The sequence below is a fragment of the Heterodontus francisci genome, chromosome 12 (genome assembly GCF_036365525.1).
Source record: "Heterodontus francisci isolate sHetFra1 chromosome 12, sHetFra1.hap1, whole genome shotgun sequence".
NCBI lineage: Eukaryota > Metazoa > Chordata > Chondrichthyes > Heterodontiformes > Heterodontidae > Heterodontus > Heterodontus francisci.
The window spans coordinates 30170412-30194001 of NC_090382.1; the positions used below are offsets into that span (position 1 = coordinate 30170412).

At 40.7% G+C, this 23590-nt stretch overlaps 1 protein-coding gene and 1 non-coding gene across 2 annotated transcripts in view; both read right to left on the reverse strand.

Moving 5' to 3' along the window:
- Positions 1-486: 486 nt before the first annotated feature.
- The window catches only part of hspa9 (heat shock protein 9), a 35321-nt gene continuing 12217 nt past the window's right edge, over positions 487-23590 (reverse strand). The window contains exons 2-17 of the mRNA XM_068043259.1: positions 23231-23289; positions 21952-22039; positions 17206-17387; positions 16973-17097; positions 16551-16624; positions 15817-15923; positions 7200-7362; positions 6639-6731; positions 4672-4881; positions 4194-4421; positions 3885-3989; positions 3220-3337; positions 2752-2846; positions 1403-1495; positions 1144-1284; positions 487-959 (exon numbers count right to left, since the gene is read on the reverse strand). Of these exons, the coding sequence (XP_067899360.1) occupies positions 885-959; positions 1144-1284; positions 1403-1495; positions 2752-2846; positions 3220-3337; positions 3885-3989; positions 4194-4421; positions 4672-4881; positions 6639-6731; positions 7200-7362; positions 15817-15923; positions 16551-16624; positions 16973-17097; positions 17206-17387; positions 21952-22039; positions 23231-23289 (1956 nt within the window). The 3' untranslated portion in view covers positions 487-884. The remainder of the gene's footprint in view (positions 960-1143; positions 1285-1402; positions 1496-2751; positions 2847-3219; positions 3338-3884; positions 3990-4193; positions 4422-4671; positions 4882-6638; positions 6732-7199; positions 7363-15816; positions 15924-16550; positions 16625-16972; positions 17098-17205; positions 17388-21951; positions 22040-23230; positions 23290-23590) is intronic.
- Positions 20282-20353, reverse strand: trnae-uuc (transfer RNA glutamic acid (anticodon UUC)). Its single transcript has one exon. It is a non-coding gene; the product is annotated as a tRNA-Glu (tRNA).

Below are 23590 nucleotides of genomic sequence, written 5' to 3' on the forward strand. Positions count from 1 at the left end.
AAAAATCTATTAAATGAGTGTCTGTCTCCCAAAAAGCCACCCTTCTGTTCATCTAATTACCAATAACAAACAGAAAAGGATTCTGCCTCATTGTGATATAAGGAAGGAAAACCTCAGCTATGGTGAAAGCTCCCACAAATAGTCCTGATATATTAATTTATCTTTTCTCTTTCAGGTGCTGACTATATTTGCAGTTTCATTGTGTTTGTGTTTTCATTTCATATTTCAGGCATTTACAGCCCTTCTTTTCATCTCTCCTGTACAATAGTCCTTGCAATGTCTTTGTTACTCTAGCTTTATATTCAACGGTAAAGCAAATGCTGCCAGTCATTTTGCAATTGGAACTGTAATCAAAACTATCTTAGTCATAAAAACTTCAGCTTTACATAGGAACCCACCAACTCCAGAGGAAGCCCAGAACTCTGGGTACTGTTTCTAAGGCGTTCTTTTCAGCTGTGTTTGTGTAAATTAAGACAAAACCAGAGATAAATTAAATGAATCACTGTATTTCAATGTCCTCTTTAGGATCAAATGCTCCTCCCAAAATAAAGAGCTACTCATCATACATTAGAAATTACAATCAAATTTGGTGGCAAACAAAGTTTATTTCTTCTACCACAAAGTCTAGCCCTCATACATCAGCGATTACACAAGGTGAATTAAATTACATGACAACAAATCTGACAGATTTGTTAAAGCGCAGACTCAATGCTGATGCTTCTACTTTATAAAGAGAAACTATGTATAGGATACTGCAAAAATACAGTATGAGAATGACTATTGTGCAAATCCGCTCAGGAGAAAAAGTTCTCATCTGGCTCTGCCACTCCCAAGCTTATCATCTCCTTCCCAGTTCATTAAACAAACAATTACTATGAAGCATTTTATTGCTTCTCCTCTTTCTTGTCTCCACTTTCTCCACTGTCTGTATTGCCTGAACTCTCCCGCTCAGATGCCATCTGAAAGTCAACAAAAAAGTCTGTCAGTGTATTCTCCCCAAGATTCAGCTCAGTTTTTATCAAGATGACCATCAACTTATACATCTTAAAAAGCAGACTGCTGCTGAATAGTAAACTTTCTGCTGTTCTTTTGCTATAGATTATCTTAACTCTATATACTAACTTCAAAGTGCAAATACTTTACCTTCTTGTATGCAATTTCAAAGAGCTTCAGTGAGGCCTGCTGAAGGTTGGTTGCTGCTGCTTTGATGTTTTCGCCGGTCTCAGAATCCTTTCGAGCCAACAGATCCTTCACTTTTGTAATCTCCTCTCTCAATTTGTCACACTAGTTAATTAAACCAAACAAAAGAAAAATGATTTTCACGTCAAAGCTTTTAGGTTTCAACACCGTTTATGATTTTTGGTTCGGGATTTAATTTACTCAGCAGTCTGTAGGGTCATACCTCTTCTTTTGGAAGCTGATCCTTGAACTCTTCCATTTTGGACTCTGTGTCATGAATAATTCCTTCAGCGTTGTTTACTGCTTCAACAGTTTCCTGTGGGGGAGGTGGGGGGCACAGAAGAATTCTGAAATCTGTTTGCTATGTACAACAATTACTCCAGCCTTCAACTAACTAACTAACTGGTTACAATTTTCATGCGAGGTACAGTAGAGCAGAGGTTTAACTACCCTTTTTAAGTTACCAAAAAAAGTCATATAATTGTCATACTCGGGCCCCACCTACCAAGAATGAAGCACATTAACTTTGTCATGAACATTGATTTTGAACTGTTACTGGAGTGAGGGGAGGACTTGTTGATCGGCAGACAGTGTTTGGAAGGGCAAAGCAGCCATTCCCTGACATTCAACCCACAATGGACTTTTGATCACCAGACGTTGAAGATGGGGGGGCTCGCATTCCAGGTTGACTGCTAAAATGGCCGAATACACAAAGAGACATGGTCAAACCAGCTAGTCACATGACTAACCTGCTGGGCAACCTGAGTTTTTTGAATTTGCACAAACAGTTTGGGCAGAAAGCAGAATGTTCCTGGACTGAAGATCTCTCCTGTCTGCCTGCTTCCATCTCTTTCTCACAAGCCTTTGAATCCACTGAAGACACATGAACCCCAAGAGAGAAAAGTTTCCTACAGCAAACAAGGTTTAAAAAGAATATTGGGCCCCAACAAAAAGCAAGATCCACCTACAATCAAGGGCTCTGCAGTGAACCCAAAGAACTGTAACAAAAACTCTTCAGATAATGCCTCAAACGTTTGCACTTTTTTTTCCTGTTCTTTTCTATCTTTGTTTGCATGTGTGTATCATGTATGCATGCCAGCATGGGGCGCAGCATGTATCCGTAAGTGTTAACGGAATTAGAGATTAAGTGTGATAAATTTCAACTTTTCTTCTTTAAACCTAAGAAATCCTGTTTGTGCTGGTTTCTTTGCCTTATAATTGGAAAGTGGTGAACAAGGATTCACCAAGGCGGCGCTAAAAAGTGTGTTTAAAATTAAACCCTGTTACGGTAAGACCAGGTGAAGGCTGAAAGGGAACCCTGGACCTCTTTCTCACCTGGTCGTAACATAATATTAAACTATAACTTTGAAAGTACAGTACAGATAAAACAGTATCATCCTCTTTATAAAATCATTTAGAGCTGTTGCTAAGATTGTGTGGTTTAAAAGTGATGTGTAAAATAGGAATTAAATACGAAATAACTTTATGCAAAAAATAGGCCTTAAATTGATCACGATCCTCTTCGGATTGTTCGATGTTTCCATACACTAACTAATCTTACTGCTGTCATACCTTCTTCCTCCTGTCTGCTTCAGCATACTTCTCTGCATTTTTGATCATGTTCTCAATGTCGTCCTTGCTCAACCCACCAGAGGACTGGATGACGACTGGAATTGAAAATAATTTCCAAAACTTCAACTTCCAAAATCAAATAGATAACAAGTCTAAATAACCATTTATCCAACCAAAATTCACTTATTTAGACAATGATTTAACTGACAGTTTCAAGTCAGTTTCAAACCAGTACTCCAAGGACTGTTTGCAATAATCCCAATGCATACAGGAGCCCCCTTTTCTTATATTCTATACATGGCAAGATTCCTCATTACAAAATTGAATAATGGGTTTCATATCTATACTGCTTTGTTAAAATGAATTAAAAACAAAATCAACATCAAATGACATTTATCAAATGAGTAAGCCGTCATGTGCTGCTTACTACCTGTGCTGGCATCTGCTACAATTTGAGTTAGTACTTACTTTGCTGCTCACGGCCTGTGCCCTTGTCCCTTGCAGAAACATGGACAATACCATTAGCATCAATATCAAACGTAACTTCAATCTGTGGAACTCCACGGGGAGCTGGGGGCATTCCAACCTAGCAAAAGGCACAAAAACTTCAGTGTGCTTATTTCTAAACCATCATGCCCCAAAACCTTTTTTTTTAAATAAAGAGAGTTTGGCTAGCGCAAGAATATTCAAATGATATGCAGGAACATCTCAATTGCTTTCTTTTTCTGCAGTTCTGTACAAATAAAATAACATAGAAAGTTACAGCATATGTGCTTTACCTTTATGACTCGAAGACAAGCATTCAGACTTCTGGTAATGCTATAATCACAACGGAGGCCCCTAAAATTATACAGCCTTTTTCTAACAAACGCACCGAAATTCTTAAATGAAAGTAGATCTAGATTCAGCTGTAAATCTGTCCTATGGTTACTGGGTATGGCAACAAATATTTTCAAAAATACTGTTCACAATAGTGGTAAACTACATCTTAGGGTTAAAAAAATTCATATTTTAAACAATTTAGCCTCATTTACCAAGATCTCAGCTCCGAGATGTTAAAGTAGAGATCAGTTTCCTGATTTCAAAGACTACTGTGCAGTCGAAGAAATTCGATGGACTCCAACAGAACTCACCAGTGTGAACTGTCCTAGAAGCTTGTTGTCAGCTGCCATCTCTCGCTCTCCCTGGAACACTTTGATCTCAACCTGTGTCTGTCCATCAGCAGCCGTAGAAAAGACCTGCCATTCACATGAACAGCCAACATAAAATGTACTGTGCTTTTAAATTGGTTGTTCGATATCTTAAAAGCCAAAGTTTTAAAAAGGTATTTGGCATTAAGTCATGATGTTAGAATAATTATCAAGAATCTCAATTTCAGCATACATTCATGGATTAGAACACAATCTACGGGAAAACAGTGTATAAATTGATCAACTCCATACCTGGCCTTTCTTTGTTGGAATTGTTGTATTCCTGCTGATGAGTTTGGTGAAAACACCGCCCAGGGTCTCGATACCCAGCGACAAGGGTGTAACATCAAGCAACAGTACATCTGTGACATCGCCAGCAAGCACACCACCTTGGATAGCAGCACCAACAGCGACAGCCTCATCGGGATTCACTGACTTACTGGGGGAACGACCAAATAACTCTTGAACTGTTGCCTGAACCTGAAGAAAGGAATAAGGCATGGAACAAGATAAAATCACTGTTGAAAATAAAATTCTTTATTTAGCCTAGTTTTCATAAGTCCTGACTTTAAAATAACTAGGGAGAGATCACTTTAAACCAAGCACAGTTTATCATTCTATGCTTAATTTTCTTCCATCCCAATTTTCTCGCATCCTCACGAAGACCAATGCTCCCGCTAAGCTGCACAGAGACACTCCTCAACTGCTTTGATATCTTAAAGTCATTTACCTTTGGCATTCTGGTCATTCCACCCACGAGGATGACCTCACCAATGTCACTTTTGCTGACCTCTGCATCCTGCATGGCTCTCTGGCAGGGATTTATGGTCCTTTTAATGAGGTCACCAACAATGTTCTCAAACTGAGCACGAGTAATTTTAATATTCAGATGTTTTGGTCCAGAAGCATCCATTGTCAAGTAAGGAAGGTTAATATCAGTCTGTTAAAACACAAGAGAAATAATCAGCACTAGGTTACACTACACATACCTTCACATACTCAGACTTTCTGCTAATCCATTACAAGATAGACAAGTTGATGGGAAAACACCAAATATTGGCTGCAAGTCAGTCAGTGGGACTTTTGTTTCCCCCCAAGGTGCATAATATACCAGTGTAGATGTCTGAGTGTAAGACACTATGGAACGATCAACCTTATGAGAACCTTATTGGAGATGGAAAGTGATAAATTAATGGGAACAAATAGAACATAGGAACTGAAGAAGCAACCAACACTGTTTCAACCCAAACCCTAGAAGAGCACCCCCTACTCCATTTAGGTGACATTTTACATTTCTCACACTAACCATCCTGTAACTTCAAGTGAGATTGGCAATTAATATCAAATTAGCAGTTTTGTGCTATGTATTCATGCCCACTATTGACTAGTTTAGAGACCGCCCACAGGTTATTTTACATAGGAACCTTACACTGAACAGCAAAATAAAATCCCTGCATTCGAGGTTAGATTTGTAATTCAGGCCACAGGAAGCGGGATGAAGCAGTGAAGGTTAGTATTAAATTGTGTTTTACCCAATCTGCCAGAATGCCCAATCTCCATATGCATAGAAAAGTTCATTAAAAAGCAGAAGAACCATTTTAGGACCACCACCACATCCCGCCAAATAAAAAGTAAATAATGCAAAAGTACGTAGATATAGAATGCCATTTCCAAGCTAGTTCTTCCTTTTAACATGAGAAGGACTGGGACACCATTGCTAGCATTCAACTTTCCACTAACATCCATCTCAGAGATATTTACTTCTGTGCTCCTTTACATACGAAACCCTACAAATGATTTGCCCACAATCATCATTTTATGAGGTGATGATGGTGCAGTGGTAATGTCATTGAACTAGTAATCCAGAGGCCCAGGCTAAACACCCTCAAGGCACGGGTTCAAATCCCACCATGGCAGCTGGTGGAATGTAAATTAAATTAATTAATTTTTAAAAATCTGGAATGGAAAGCCATGAAACTACCTGGTGCACTAATGTCCTTTAGGGAAGGAAATCTGCCGTTCTTACCTGGTATGTCCTACATGTGACTCTTAGCTGCCCTCTGAAATGGCCTAGCAAGCCTCTCAGTTGTCAAGGGCAATTAGGGATGGTCAACAAATGCTGGCATTGCCAGTGACGTCCACATTCCATGAAAGAATGAAAAAAAATGAACAGTACTAATTTACACATCTGAATAGTTATCGCCCAAATGCAATAAGTCTATAAAAGCAAAATACTGCGGATGCTGGAAATCTGAAACAAAAACAAGAAATGCTGGATTCACTCAGCAGGTCTGGCAGCATCTGTGGAAAGAGAAGCAGAGTTAACGTTTCGGGTCAGTTCCGAAGAAGGGTCACTGACCCGAAACGTTAACTCTGCTTCTCTTTCCACAGATGCTGCCAGACCTGCTGAGTGAATCCAGCATTTCTTGTTTTTGTTGCAATAAGTCTATTCCAGGCGTGTATAAAATCTATATATTTAGTTAAACAAATTTCACCATCATTTATTGGCAGATTCAAGTCAAACTATCCAGCAGGCAACTTCAAACCTTAAACATTTTGCTATCATGATAAGCCACCCTTTTACAGAAGACCCAGCCTTTAGTTCTTCGTAAAACTGAGAGAGAAACAAGGTGAAAAAGTTAGCTCTTCGACTGAGTGTGTACAGGCAGTTATTCCGGATAGAAAACATGTTCTGACCTGAAGAGATGAAGACAGCTCACACTTGGCTTTCTCTGCTGCTTCTCTCACTCGTTGTAGCGCCATGTTGTCCTTGGTGAGGTCTACACCTGACTAAATATTAAATAAGACTCTTAAGAATACAATATAGTGGGTGACAAGCTTAATTATGTTAAATGTACCATGTGCTAAACTAGTTTTCAGAAACTTACAGACTCATGAACAGATGAACGATTCAGCTCAAAATACTAAAAAGATATACAATGCAATTAAACTTCTTTTTGCAGGGAGGAACAGTGGAAGAGTTGTGGGGAGGGGAGGGAGATGCCTGGGACACATGCCAAGCAACTGAAACAGAGCACAGGCAAAATGATAGCTAGCTTTTATGGCTAGCTGTAGACAGGACCATCACACCATATGCCTCAGACTTAAAACAGGCACTGTTGGAACAATTATAATGGAAGTGATATTATCTCTGCAAGAACTGCTCCAAATTACGCAATGAAAACCTAACTATTTAAAACAGGTTCCTCTCCTCATCCCACCCAATTTTAAAACAAACAAGTAGTTATTAATACAAACCTCTCTCTTGAATTCCTTGATGATGTGCTGTAGCAAAGCCTGGTCGAAGTCCTCACCTCCCAAAAAGGTATCCCCATTCGTAGATTTTACTTCAAAGACTCCTTTCTGAATCTCCAGCACAGAGATATCAAAAGTGCCACCACCCAGATCATAGACAGCCACGCTGTTTAAGAAACAATCAAGTTCACTGAAACAAAAACTTCTCATACCATAGCTAGTTATTTACGATTTTACAATATGCAACTCACAGGAACTTTGGGAGCACCACTTTAACTTGGGTGAAACATACATTTCCCATGCCAATTCTAGCTATTATACTGTTTAACAGGATCTTCTCTGAATACAAATTAAAATATAATTTTATAGATTTATCTGCGGGAACATGAAGAGGCTGTTCTATTAGATTGTGGCTGACATGTACCTCAATTCCACTTACCCAGCTTTGCTACATGTCCCTTGATACCCTTACCTAACCAAATTCTATCCAAAAGCAAATTATTGCAGATGCTGGCAATCTGAAATAAAAACAGGAAATGCTAGAAATACTCAGCAGGTCTGGCAGTATCTGTGGAACTTTCATCAGAACTGTCAATGGCAGAATAATGAACAGCTGCCTTCTGAAAGCAAAAACAAGATTAAGGCAAATGCATTCAAAGAAAAGGTATCAAAATGGGGCAGATTAGTCTGAAATTGATGAACTCAATATTGAGTCTAGAAGGCAGTAGAGGTGCCTAATCAAAAGATGAGGTGCTGTTCTTAGAGCTTGCGTTGAACTTCACTGGAATACTACAGTAAGCCAAGGAGAAAGATGTCAGCATGACAGCAAGGTGGTGAATTAAAATGGCAGGCCATCAGAAGCTCGGGGTCACAATGGCAACTGACTGGAGGTGTTCTGCAAAGCGGTCACCCAACATGTGTTTGGTCTCCCAATGGAGAGCAGACCGTATTTTAAGCAGCGAATACAGTGTACTAAATTGAAAGTAGTACGCGTAAATCGCTGTTTCACCTGGAAGGAGTGTTAGGGTCCTTGGACAGTGAGGAAAGAGGAGGTAAAAGGGTAGATGTTGCATCTCTTGCGTTTGCATGGCAAGGTGCCGTGGGAAGGGGATGGGGTGATACAGGAGCGGATCAGGGTTTTGTGGAGAGAACAGTCCCTTCAGAATGCTGAAAGAGGAGGGGAAGATGCATTTGGTGGTGGCATCACAGCAGAGATGGCTGAGGATGATCCGTTGAATATGGAGGCTGGTGGGGTTAAAATGAGGACAAAGTTGAAGTTCAGGGTGAAAGCAGGAAATTGCACCGATACAGTCACCGATTTACCAGAAAAAGAGTTGAGGAAGGCCACCCCCTCTGCCCCGCCAGCATAGGACCGTAACAAGGAATGCTCCGCATATCGCACAAAAAGGCAGGCATAGCTAGGACACATGCTTCCTCCACCTGGTTGAACACGTTCTCACATTGAACAACTCCTTTTACCTCATCTGACTTTCTCCAAATGAAAGGTGTTGCTATGGGCACCCACATGGGCCCCAGCTACATCTGCCTTTTTGTGGGATATGTGGAACATTCCTGGTTCCAATCCTACTCGGGGGGACCCCCTCCCTCAACTCTTTTTCAGGTACAACAATGACTTTCAGTGCAGTTGCCTGCTCTCCTCCTCAACTGGAAAACTTATTCAACTTTGCTTCCAATTTCCACCCTTCCAGCTTCACATCATCCATCTCCAACTCATCCATCCCCTTCCTCGACTTCTTTGCCTCCATTTCTGGGGATAGGTTACCAACAAATATTATAAACACACAGACACCAAGCTACCTCCACTACACTTCCTCAGACCCTGCTTCCTGTAAGGACTCCATTCCATTCTTCCAGTCTCTCAGTCTGCCACATCTGTTCTGATAATGCAAACCTTCCACACCAGCGCTTCCAATATGACTTTCTTTTCCCTCAATCAAGATTTCCTTCCCACAGTGGTTGACTAGGCACCCTCGACCATGTTCAACTCATTTTCCGCACTTCTGCTCTTACCCCTTCCCCTCCCTCCCAGAGCCATGATAGCGTTTCCATTGTCCTCACCTTCCACCCCACCAGCATCAGTATTCAGCGGATCATCCTCTGCCATTTCCGCCACCACCAAGCACATCTTCCCCTCCTCTTTCAGCATTCCAAAGTGTCAGTTGCCTCCGCAACACTCTGGTCCACTCCTGTATCACCCATTCCCTTCCCACGACATGTTTCCATGCAAGTGCCCTTTTACCTCCTCTTTCCTCACAGTCCAAGAACCCAAACACTTCTTCGACATGAAACAGCGATGTACGTGTACTTTTTAAATTTAGTATACTGTAATCGCTGCTCGCAATATAGTTTGCTCTACATTAGGGAGACCAAACACAGATTGGAGGACCACTTTGCTGAACACCTCCAATCAGCCAGCAAGCATGATACTGAGCTTCCAGGAGCCTGACATTTTAATTCTGGATTTTGCTCTCACGTTGCCACTTCTGTCCTCGGCCTACTGTAGTGTTCCAATGAAGCTCGACATAACATTAAGTTCAACCATTTCAGACCGTAATCTCTGCACCCGTTTTGATTCCTTATTCTTTGCATGTTTCTACCTTAATTTTTTCTGCTTTCGGACAGCAACTGTTCATTATTCTGCCATCTAGAGCCGGCCTAGATTCGATGGGCCAAATGGCCTCCTTCTCTGCCATTATGATTCTATGACTCTGAGACCTCTTCTGGACACATCCTTTGTTTCTTTACTAGTCCTATTACTACTCCCTTTGCCTCTACCCCACCAACTGTTTTATCATATAACACCTCACGTCATCCTCCCTATCACAGTCCTTCTTCTCCTTCATCTGACTGACTTAAAAATCTATTAAGTTTCTAATTATTCCGAGTTCTGATGAAAGGTCATCAACTTGAAATGTAAACTTTGTTTCTCTCTCCACAGATACTGCCAGATCTGCTGAGTATTTCGAAAATTCTATCCATTTCAGTATAGAAAATTTAATCGACCTGGCACCTACAGCTTTTGGAGGAGCTAGTCCCAGATTTCCAATAACCTATGTGGGGGAAAAAAAAAGCATTTTCAAATTTCACTCCTAAATGCCATTAAGCCCTCATTTACATAGAAGCTACAGTATAGAAACAGGCCAGTTCGCCCAAAAGGTCAACACCACTCTTTATGCACCATGAGTGGTGAGGAAAGAAGGGTGTTTCGATTCTTGGGACACTGACATCTGTACTTAGAGAACAGGGAAATATTCCGTTGGGGTGGGCTTCACTTGAATTGGACTGGGATCAATGTCCTGGCTAATCGCATAACTAGGGCTGTGGACAGGGCTTTAAGCTAAAGGGGTGGGGGTAGGGTTTGGGTAAAGGGAAATTTAGAAATCCAAAGAGAGAGATCAGGGGATCGGAGCAGGATAGTGACGTCGGCAACTCCCAACAGAATGGAATAGGAAAAGACCGAGTTTAACAAAAATTGTACATCGGCAAATAAGGTCATTGCAGGGAATAGAGGTAAAAAATGACATTAAAGTTTCTTTATCCAAATGCACAAAGCATCTGTAATAAGATAGATGAACTAGTGGCACGAATAGAGGTAAATGATCTAGATCTAATTGCCATTGTCGAGACATGGTTGCAAGGGGATGAAAGTTGGGAAATGAATATTCCAGGGTACACAATATTTCAGAGAGACAGACAGAATGGAAAAGGAAGAGAGATAGCTTTGATAGTAAAGGATGACATAAAGACATTAAGAAGGGGGGATCCAGCCTCAGAAGATTATGAAGTAGAATCAGTTTGGGTGGAAATTATGAATAGCAGGAGTCAGAAAACACTAGTGGGAGTAGTTTACAAGCCCCCTAACAGCAGTTATATTATTGGACAGAACATTAAAAGGGAAATTATTGGAGTGTGTAAAAAAGGTAATGTATTAATTGTGCGGGAATTTAATCTACATATAAACTGGAACAATCAAATTGGTAACAGTCGTCTGGAAGATGGGTTTGTAGAATGTTTTTGTGACAGCTTCTTGGAGCAATACGTTGTAGAATTGTCTAGGGATAAAGCTACCTTATATTTCATATTGTGTAACGAAGCAGGGTTAATAAGCAATGTCATAGTAAAAGATCCATTGGGAAATAGTGATCATAATATCATTGAAGTTCATGTTAAGTTTATAAGTGACGCATTTCAATTGTAAACCAGAATCTTAAACTTAAACAAAGCCAATTATGAAGGTATGAGGGAAGAACTGGTTAAGGTTAATTGGGTAAATAGACTGGAAGATATGGCAGCAAATTAACAGTCGGAAACATATAAAGAAACAATTCAAAGGGTTCAACAAAAGTACATTCCATTCAAAAATAAAAACTCATCAAGACAGACCCATCCGTGGCTCACTCAGGAAGTTAAGGAGAGTTAGACTAACAAAAAGACTAACAATGATGCAAAAAATAGTAGCAAGTCTAAGGATTGGGAGCGTTTTAGAAATCAGCAAAGGGTCACCAAAAAGTTGATAAAAAGGGAATAAATAGAATGAGAATAAACTAGCCAGCAATATAAAAACAGATTGTAAAAGCTTTTATAAGTACATAAAAAGGAAGACACTGGCTAAAATAGACATTGGTCCCTTAGAGGCACAGACAGGAGAAATCATCATGGGGAATGAGGAAATGGCAGAGGCAGTGAACAAATATTTTGTGTCTGCCTTCACAGTAGAAGACACAAGTTCCATATCGGAAATAGGTAGTATCTTAGGGGCTAAGAGTGAGGAAATTAAGGATATCAGCCTAGAAAAAGTATTGGAGAAACTTGAGGGACTAAAATCTGACCAGGGCCAGATGGCCTATATCCTAGGGTTCTAAAAGATATAGCTGCAGCGATAGTAAATGCGCTGGCTATCATTTTCCAGAATTCCTTAGACTCAGGAATAGTCCCATCAGATTGGAAGTTGGCAAATGTTACGCCACTTTTCAAGAAAGGAGGTAGAGAGAAAACAGGGAGCTACAGGCCAGTTAGCCTAACATCAGTCGTTGGGAAGATGCTGCAAACTATTATTAAAGAAGTCTTAATGTTGCACTTGGAAAAGCATAGACTGATTAGAACAAGTCAACATGGTTTTACTAAAGGGAGATGTAACTAGTAGGGTAGATAAAGGGGAACCAGTGGATGTCGTATATTTGGATTTCCAAAAGGCATTCGATAAGGTGCCACATAAAAGGCTAGTAGGCAAGATAAGTGCTCATGGTGTTGGGGGTGATATATGAGCGTTGATAGAGGATTGGTTAACAGACAGGAAACAGAGAGTGGGCATAACTGGGGCATTTACAAGATGGCAGGCAATGAATAGTGGGGTGCCGCAAAGATCGGTGCTGGGGCCTCAGCTATTTACACTCTATATTAATGAACTGGGTGAAGAGACAGACAGTAATGTATCTAAGTTTGCTGAATACAAAGCTAAGATAGGTATACAAGGTAATACAAAGGTAAGATGCGGGGAGGACATAGAGAGGCTGCAAAGAGATATAGACAGGCTAAGTGAGTGGGCAAGAAGATGGCATGTGGAGTATAATGTAGGGAAGTGTGAAGTTGTTCACTTTGGTCGTAAAAATTGAAAAGAACAATTTTTTTTTTTAAAAGGTGTAAAACTGGTAAGTGTTGATGTTCAGAGAGACTTAGGGGTACTTGTACAAGGAATGCACAAAGTTAACATTCAAGTGCAGCAGGCTATTAGGAAAGCAAATGGCATGTTGGCCTTTATTGCAAGGGGCTTGGAGTGCAGGAATAAAGAAGTCTTACTAAAATTGTAAAGGGGTTTGGTGAGACCATTCCTGGAATACTGCGTGCAGTTTTGGTCTCCACATTTAAGAAAGGACATACTTGCACTGGAGGCTGTGCAGCGCAGATTTACTAAATTGGTCCCTGGGATGAGGGGTTGTCCTTTGATGAGAAGCTGAGTAAATTGGGCCTATATTCTCTGGAGTTTAGAAGAATGAGAGGTGATCTAATTGAGACACAAGTTCTGAAAGGGCACAATAGGGTAGAAGCTGAGAGATTGTTTTGACTTGTCAGGGAATCAAGAACACGGGGCACAGTTTCAGGATAAGGGGCCAATTATTCAGGACTGAGATGAAGAGCAATTACTACAATCAAAGGGTTGTGAATCTTTGGAATTCTTTTCCCCAGAGGGTTGTGGATGCTCCATCACTGAATACATTTAAAGCTGGGCCAGATAGATTTTTGGTCTTGCAGGGAATCAAGGATAGGGGGAGCGGGCAGGAAAGTGGAAATGTAGCCCAAGATCAGCCATGACCATACTGAATGGCGCAGCAGGATCAGTGGGTCATTTGGTCTACTTCTGCTCCTATTTCTTGCGAGTCGCCTCCTACCCTAACATATTTTGCTGGTCCTGTCTGCCTCATGTATTTCCCTACTTTCCCCTTAAATGCACCTATGCCATTTGCCTCAATGGTCCCTCAAGCTGCACGCACGCACGCACAGCCATGGCCACACAGGTCACTGGCAACAGGGGAATGGGACTCTATATCATATGTGCGGCCAAGCAAAAAAATCTAAAGGTACCACACATTGAAATAAACCGTCTTTGCACAACGAAAATTTAGAGGGATCACTGACCGCAACTAGTTCATATGGCAGCTAATTCCATATTCTAACAACTTGAAACAAGAAGTTTCGCCTGAATTCTCATTGGATTTATTAGCAACCGACTGATATTCATGGTCCCTAGTTTTGGACTGCCCCATAAGAGGAATCATCTTTCCCATGTCTACCTTATCAAGCTCCATCATAATTTTATAAAGACCTCCATCAGGTCAGCTCTCAGCATTCTCTTTTCTAGAAAAAAATGGCTTAACCTGATAATTATAATTTTGCAGTTCTGCTAAGTCTCTTCTGGATTCTTCCGCCATAGGAAAACAGTTTCTCTATGCCTATCCTGATCATTTCAAACACTTGAAAATAGTTACCTCTCAATCTTAAACTCAAGGGAATGTCTGCACAATTTAATGCTTTAAACCCTGGTGTCATTCTGGTTAATCTGCACTGCACATTACATCTTTCTTGAGGCTCGGTACCTAAAATTGCAATACAGAACTCTAGATGGAGTCTGACTAAAATGCTGTACAACTAAAGTACAATTTTCTCACTTTTGAAGTCTAACCCCTCAACTTAAAGGTCAGCATTATATTACTTTTAGTATCAACACATTAGCTTTGTGATTTGTAGAGATAGACACCTAAATCTCCTTGTTCCTCTACAGCTGTTGTACTCCCAGCATTAAGAAAATATTTGTCTTTCTCAAAGTGAACCCTTCTCAGTGAACTTCACCTGTTGTGCACTTAGTGTGCATGTTTCTTTGCAACTTTCACCCGCAAACTTTAATGTCACCTGCAAACTTGGGATTTACAACTTCCTATTCCTTTATCTAAATAATAAATCTATATGGTGAAAAGCAGACGCCCCACACGAATCAAGCAACACACCCATAATCCCTACTCTGTCTCCTACATCCCAATCAATTACTGACCTACAAAAAGTTACCTCCAATTCCACATGTTCGTAATTTTACTAATAATCACTTGTGAAGCCTCTTAAGTGTCTCGTGGAAGTTTATATAAACAATATTCATAGATATTCCTCTAGCCATCGTGCTTGTAACCTCCAGAAATGCAACTGGATTAGTCAGGTATGACCTATCCTTCACAAATCCATAATGACTCCCTTTCCCACAACTTATTAAACTGACAGGTCAGTAGTTACTTGATTTCTCTCAGTTCCCCTTAAATTTTGTAGTAACATTTTCAATTTTTAAATCCAAAGACACAAGTAGCTTGAAAGCAAATGCATTTGTACTGTAAAAGCGCAGCAGCAATTAGTCCATAAGCTGAAATTCAAGAAACAATATCAGTTTTTAAAAAAAAACTATGTTTATTTTTATCCCATTTGTAGATGGTTAGGATCAAAGGTTGGAGCACCTCATCTAACCACAAATAGTCTGAACATTTTGCCTGCTCTCTGGTCAACAGGATAATCTTCTAAATGTACAGCATCAGTTTACAATGACACTCAGAAATTTCCTTAGTGTTTCAGAAATCACTCACGTGAACCCAGGTTCTACCACTATGTACAATAAACAAATGCTCTGCACTAGAACTGGACTACATTTAAACAATCTAAAGCCTCTTCTCTTAACTATCTTATCATCACAACACTATATTGTAGAAAATCAAGGGAGCAGCTTTAACAGGGTAACACTGCAAGCTGACCCCTACTCTGCGAAGGGGGAAAAAAACACCATCAGACTAGTCCTAACTGTGTCTTATTATCTTCTATTGATGGTAAATTGCACAGTAGTAACTGCGGCAGCTTTGATACAACTGCCTGACAAATGCATTTTGATAGTTGTTGATGAGGACTGGTAATGAGCAAGAAACTAATGCACTGCACTTAGTGTAGAGTCCATGCTACAATTACAACACAAGTGAATGCAGCAAAAATACTGAATTAAGAACCAAGAGTCAGCCTTTGTTTTAATAAAACAAACAAACTCCATCATGAATTAGAAGTTTTACTCTTTACGTACACTTTGTCTTCAGACTTGTCTAATCCATATGCTAAAGCAGCTGCTGTGGGCTCATTGATTACTCGCAGAACATTTAATCCAGCGATCTGTCCAGCATCTTTCGTAGCCTAGATGAACACAGTATCACAATGACAGCACTGAAGGTGTAAATGAACATATCTATTTTTGTTTTATTGCTGTTTCACTCTTGCAACAAAGCATTATACTGCAAATCTAGAATATGCTGAACATACAGCTACCAACACTTTCATGCATCATTACATAGTGCTGAGACATCAAAGCAGGTCAAATGTTGCTACAGTGACGTTAACAATTTTGATCTCTTTTCATATTTGCATAAAAATTTCACAATTCACAATGTTTGTTGCATAAAGCACTGAATGAAGACACACATCAGTTGAAACACACATTGATGATTTACAGATGAAGCAGAGCAAAATTCGCTGTAAGAGACAGTCTCTTTCCACTTTCCTCTGAAATCAGTTTGGGCCTCAACACCCAATACACATTCAGCTTAGATAAAGCGTTGTTGCTAGAACCATAGAAAAACTACAGCACAGGAGGCCATTCAGCCGATCGTGTCTGCGCCTTCCAGCACCTGGTCCGTAGCCTTGCAGGTTACAGCACTTTAGGTGCATGTTTTGGCTTCTTAGTCATGATGCACTTGTGGACTGTAAATGCGTCAAGTCAAAAACAATTACATTTACTCAAATTTGTACAACTGTTATTTTTACCTGTCTTTGAGAATCATTGAAATATGCAGGCACTGTAATAACAGCATTCTTTGCAGTCTGTCCCAGGTAGTTTTCTATAAACAGAAAGTTAAAATCAGAATCCTTCAACGCAAGATAATTGCATTCATATCTGGTTTGGTCATACTGCAACATGCGAACCCTACCTCAAAACAGATTTCCACATCTGTAGGAATTTTGACCAAGAATGTATGATTGAATTGATTCTTGAGGAGTCCATACTAACTGCAATGTAATATTGGCCATGGAGCTAACACATACTAATCACACTAGAAAGTGAAAATGTCATTAAGAACTAACTATAAAACTTCAAAATCTTTAACTTGAAATTGTAAACATCTTGAAGGCTCTTATCTCTAAAGATGGATCAGTTCAAAGCTGTCCTCTGCCACTGCTGCTCCTACCTGCTGTTTCTTTCATCTTCATCAGGACAAATGCCCCTACTTGGCTTGGAGAATACATCTTCCCATGAGCTTCCACCCAGGCATCACCATTAGAGGCGCGCACAATTTTAAATGGCACATTTTTCCTGTGAACAGTATTTTTTACATAAGGGAAATGAATTTTTGTTATAGCGGAATCAAAATGTTACTTTTGAAGCCTTTTAAAAAATAATTTGAGTAAATGTTAAACTTACAAATCTTTCTGTACTTCAGCGTCATCAAAACGCCGTCCAATCAAGCGTTTCGTGGCATATAAAGTGTTCTTAGGGTTGGTTACGGATTGTCTCTTGGCTGGCATCCCAACCAAACGTTCACCATCTGCTGTAAAAGCAACTACAGAGGGAGTAGTTCTGGCACCTTCTGAATTTTCAAGTACCTGGAACACAACAAAATAGTTATCAGGACTATCTAAGCAACAGGTACACACAAACTTTACAAGTTTTGTAAGGATAGCTACACAGAAACAATATAAATTTTCTTTTTGAGACTGGACCCTCAATCTTCATCTTTTGGGCCTCCTTATCTCGAGAGACAATGGATACGCGCCTGGAGGTGGTCAGTGGTTTGTGAAGCAGCGCCTGGAGTGGCTATAAAGGCCAATTCCAGAGTGACAGGCTCTTCCACAGGTGCTGCAGAGAAATTTGTTTGTCGGGGCTGTTGCACAGTTGGCTCTCCCCTTGCTCCTCTGTCTATTTTCCTGCCAACTACTAAGTCTCTTCGACTCGCCACACTTTAGCCCCGTCTTTATGGCTGCCCGCCAGCTCTGGCGAACGCTGGCAACTGATTCCCACGACTTGTGATCAATGTCACAGGATTTCATGTCGCGTTTGCAGACATCTTTAAACCGGAGACGTGGACGGTCGGTGGGTCTGATACCAGTGGCGAGCTCGCTGTACAATGTGTCTTTGGGGATCCTGCCATCTTCCATGCGGCTCACATGGCCAAGCCATCTCAAGCGTCGCTGACTCAGTAGTGTGTACAAGCTGGGGATGTTGGCCGCCTCGAGGACTTCTGTGTTGGAAATACGGTCCTGCCACCTGATGCCAAGTATTCTCCGGAAGCAGCGAAGATGGAATGAATTGAGACGTCGCTCTTGGCTGGCATACGTTGTCCAGGCCTCGCTGCCATAGAGCAAGGTACTGAGGACACAGGCCTGATACCTCAGACTTTTGTGTTCCGAGTCAGTGCGCCATTTTCCCACACTCTCTAGGCCAGTCTGGACATAGCAGTGGAAGCCTTACCCATACCCTCAAGCATATCATGATAAAGTAGTATAAGTAGTACCAGTAAGAAGTAACCATCCAGAATTTACCATTCCTGCTTATGATACAGCCATCAATAACTCATTTAACTTAGGTCAAGATATTAAAAATAGAAAAACTGGTAAGACATCTTAAACTCCAGTCCAACAATGTAGGTAAAAGTTACTCAATAGGCACCAGGGTAGTATGAAAGATTAACTTCTTTCCATTTAAGAACCACTTACAATTCACAAACTGGCAATCCATGTACAGGCATCTACTCAACGCCACAGCATGGCTACCCGACCCAAACCCGACGACATGTGTCGTGTTCGGGTCGGGTCGCTCTTCCGAGTCCGGCATTTGGGCTCAGGTCGGTTTGGACGCAATCTATCGCCACCTCCTGTACGTGGCTCCAATGTTAATGCACTCTATGGACTTGAAAGTTTGTTTAGTTACATTTTTTTTTTTTTGCTTATCTGCACAAGCTTAAAGTGAAAAACGAAAGCTGGGTTAACTGATGGTTGGGTCGGGCACGGGAAAAAATGCAAGGACTCGGGCCGGATGTGGTTCTGTCGGGCTCAGGTCGGATTTCATTTGCAGACTCAACCCGGCCTTTACTCAATGCACAATTTACAAGACTTATTTGCCTAGCTCCGAAATCCTAAGGATTACTGCTTCTCCGAGCATTAGGTTTTTCAACCAATGCTTTAACCTCTGTAAGAAACAGCTTATGCCCATAAACAATTGTACTCTATTTCCACCTGCATAGAGAACCAAAAATGTGGCTTCATCAAAACTGCCAATGACCAAGGTCCTTAAACAAGAAATTTGCAGAGAAAAAAAAAGTCTATGTCTTTTACTAGTCTCTACCACTGTAATTTGGTCTTTCAGTGTCTTTCTGGTCTTGTTTTATACCTCACAACTCCCACCTCATTCATTTATGTATCTCCCACATCAAAACTTCTTCATGTGCACCCTTATAAGCTGCAACCTTTCCATTTTCTGGCCTTCCATCTGCAAGGATACCAATAAGCGCCTTGCCTTCATATTCAATTGCCAAAGATCTGATAGTCTGTCATCCCTGTCACTTCCTACTAAACAACCACCAACTCTGTGTCCTCAAGTCTGCAGGATATAAGCTTGAATGTACGTAGCACGACAGCTTGTCAGATATTTGCCATTAGCTACCAACTCTTCCATCATCCAACCTCCATTCAACAAATCCATAATTCAAGACAAAATGAGAGAGTATTTAGCATTGTATGGGCTAATCAAGGACAGCCAGTACTGATGTTAAAAGCTAATCATGTTTGACCTACTTAATGAAGGTTTTTTGAAAAATTGAGTAGTTGAATAACAGGTCGGTAAATTTTCTGGAGGCATTTGATAAGGTTCTCACAGGAGGCTTATTACAGAAATTATGCAGCATCGTGGTGTGGAAGCTAGTTGACTGAAGGGAAACAAAGGTTAGGATTAATAGATATTGTTCAGATTGGAAAAGGGCTGAAGTAGGGTACTCCAATAGTCAGTGCTGTGTACACTTTTGATATTGGTACTGATTTGGACTCGGGCATGGACAGTACAAAATTGAAACTTGGGGACGTAAATGGTGGCGCTATTCAATAATTTCTATCACTTGGGGGTTAACTGTATTTAGGTGGTGGGACTTAATTGCAGGCTCACCTGTGCTCGTATATATTTATTTATTTAGAGATGCAGCACTGAAACAGGCCCTTTCGGCCCACCGAGTCTGTGCTGACCAACAACCACCCATTTATACTAACCCTACAGCAATCCCATATTCCCTACCACCTACCTACACTAGGGGCAATTTACAATGGCCAATTTTACCTATCACCTGCGAGTCTTTGGCTGTGGGAGGAAACCAGAGCACCCGGCGAAAACCCACGCGTTCACAGGGAGAACTTGCAAGCTCCGCACAGGCAGTACCCAGAATTGAACCCGGGTCCCTGGAGCTGTGAGGCTGCAGTGCTAACCACTGCACCTCCCTAAACAAGAAACGTCAGTCCCCGGCCGGGAATCGAACCCGGATCGCAGCGGTGAAAGCGCCGAATCCTAACCACTAGACCACCAGGGAGGCTATATAGGACGCTAATAGTGCAGTTGTTAGTTAAAGGTGCACGATATGCTGTGTGTGTGCCTCTAATGAAAAGCTTACACGTATATAAAGACCAGGCTCCAGTATTCTATCCTACAGTGCCTGACTAACAGCAAGGTGTGCTACAAAAGACTTCAGGAAGACACCAATAAGGTCGTGGAATGGGCAGACAGGTTGCAGCTGCAATTGAAGGTGCGGAAATAAGGAATGGGCACATGCACTCAAAGGCAAGATACCAATAGGCGAGGATGAACAGAGATCTAGGAGTTCAATAAATAATTCCCTGAAGGTTCAAGTAAGTCATAAAACTAAAAGCCTTTTAGGCTTTTGGGTTTATATGTAAGGGCTCAGACTACAAGGGCGGCACAGTGGCGCAGTGGTTAGCACTGCAGTCTCACAGCTGCAGGGACCTGGGTTCGATTCTGGGTACTGCCTGTGTGGAGTTTGCAAGTTCTCCCTGTGTCTGCGTGGGTTTTCTCCGGGTGCTCCGGTTTCCTCCCACAAGCCAAAAGACTTGCAGGTTGATAGGTAAATTGGCCATTATAAATTGTCACTAGTATAGGTAGGTGGTAGGGAAATATAGGGACAGGTGGGGATGTTTGGTAGGAATATGGGATTAGTGTAGGATTAGTATAAATGGGTGGTTGATGTTCGGCACAGACTCGGTGGGCCGAAGGGCCTGTTTCAGTGCTGTATCTCTAATCTAAAACAAAGAGTTAATGACAAATCTTTAGATGGTAATGGTTAGGCTACAATTAGAGTACTCAGTGCAGTTTTGGGCACCCTGGCGAATAGTATTTAAACTGTACAGTGTAAAAACAGATTCACCAGGACGCTGTCAGAATAGGCAAATACAATAATGAGACACAAGATACTGGGACTATTTCAACAAGAGCAGAGAAGGTTAAAAGGAGATTTAACAGCTTAAACTTATGAAGAATTTTGAAGAGGCTGAATATGGAAAAATTAATGCCTCTAGCAGGAGTCAGTGACAAGGGATTATTGATTTAAAGTTATTCGTGAGGAACAGATATTTATGAAGATGTTGATGCAAGATGCTATGCTTTGCTGCAAAAAGTGGCAGAGACAATGCATCTTTTGAGAAAAATATGGACATTTAATGAGGAAATTAGTGGGCCATGAAAGACAGCAGGATAATAGGATTAGTTTCGGATTTCTCAAAAATATTTCTATGCCTTCATTATATTCTAATGAAGAGAAATTTCCAAACTACTTTGCAACAAAAACTGAGGCAATCGTATTAGCATTTCTGCCACGCCCTCCACTCCAGACTCCAATCTTTTGCTTCTTCCATCTTTCAGTTCATAACTCTAGCCCACATTTAATTCCTGATTTCCCCACATCTCCCCACTTTAGCCTCAACAACTCATCTTGTTCATGAAACGTACTATTAGAAAAACAAAAATTGCTGCAAATACTCAGCAGATCTGGCAGAATCTGTGGACAGAGTTAACATTTCAGGTCAATGACCTTTCATCATAACCAGTGTGCTACCTGCTGAGTATTTATAGTATGTGCTTCACTTCCAAAGGCTTGGAATGGCTATAACAACTTACCTTTGCTTGTTTGCCTTCCATCACTGCAACACAGGAATTGGTTGTGCCCAGATCAATTCCAATAACTGCACCCTTAATAGCTTCAGACCTGAGAAACACAAAGTACAAATATTTATCAGCAGATGCATTTTGAATTCTTCAGCAGTTCTAAGCCTCCATCCAAATGCAAGATGCATTCTAAACGACAATTTGAAAAATAGCACTATGTCCAATTATGAATGAGAACTAAACACATGCTCAACTCCATTCCAACATCACCTCCCAGTTATTTAATAACACAGATTGATATCAAATTAAAAGGCACAACTGCAGGTAGTATAGTAGTCATGTTATTGGATTAATAATCCAAAGGCGGCAATTCCAAATTCCAGCATGGCAGTTTTGAGAATTTTAATTCAGTTTTAAAAAAGTGTACAGATATTAAGCTGGGTATCATTGAATGTGACCATGAAGCTGCCAGATTATTGTAAAAAATTCCATTGGTTCACAAATGTCCTATGGGGAAGTAACCCACTGTCCTCACCCAGTCTGGCCTGTGTGTGAATCTAGTCATACAGCAATATAGTTGATTCTTAAATGCCCTTTGAAGTGCTCTAGCAAGACACTTAAAAAGCCAATGCAAGCAGTTCAAGATGGTGGCCCACTACACAGTTAGTGCAATTAAGGATGGGCAGTAAGTGCCAACTTTGCGGGCAACGTTCACATCCTGAGAATGAATTAAGAACTGCAGAAATATCCAATCACTTGGCGCTGCATTTGAAGTTCGAGTAAAACCTTGTAGGACTACAAAATAATACAAGGCCGCAAAAACTGAATGACGCCCTATGTGCATACAAAGACAGAGAACACAGAGAACAGGCGAAACCCACAAACATACAAAAGGGGAGAGCCCTTACCATGTTTCTTCACCCTCCTCAGCCATAGTCTAAAATCTTGTAAGCTTCAGCTCTTCAATGTTTTGAAGTTTTACAAAGCTCTAGTGGATTTTAAGCAGCCTGCAACTCCTCCAGGCCCAAACATTTAAAATTTCAAAATTATGCAGAACTTAAAACAGATGTAAGGCTACAAGTTGTTGACCAAAGACTAATAATGGTTTAAGTACAAGGGTACTATGGCACACAATAATTCAGCACCACAGCCAGAATTTTAATGCAACACTGTTTTAAATTAGTATTAGACTTTAAACTAGAACTGCTATAATAGCTTTAACACTACTACTGGTCACTGGTAGGCAATAACAAGATCAACTGCATTTTTGAGTATTTCAATAAAAACTCACGCATAATTGCGTCTTGTCAATGATCGAAGTACATCCTGGCTCAGTGCATTCCAATGACCCTGGAAAGCAAATAACAGCGTTAACACCTTTCTATCATTTGTACCATTCTATTTATTGCAGAGATTATTAAATCTTTCCAGTAAAGAGGTATAGTGGATTAAACAACAAACTGCACCATTCCTTTTGCACTCCCTGATATGGTTGCAACCAATGTGCAAAAACAAAACTAATGAACTGCGCAAGACCTCTCCCAACAGTGATCCAATAAGTCTTATAGCAGTTATTCTACGGTTTTACGATGCAAAGCAGTTTTGGCTTCACACGAATGATAACTATAGTATAACCTGAGAAAAGTCGTCA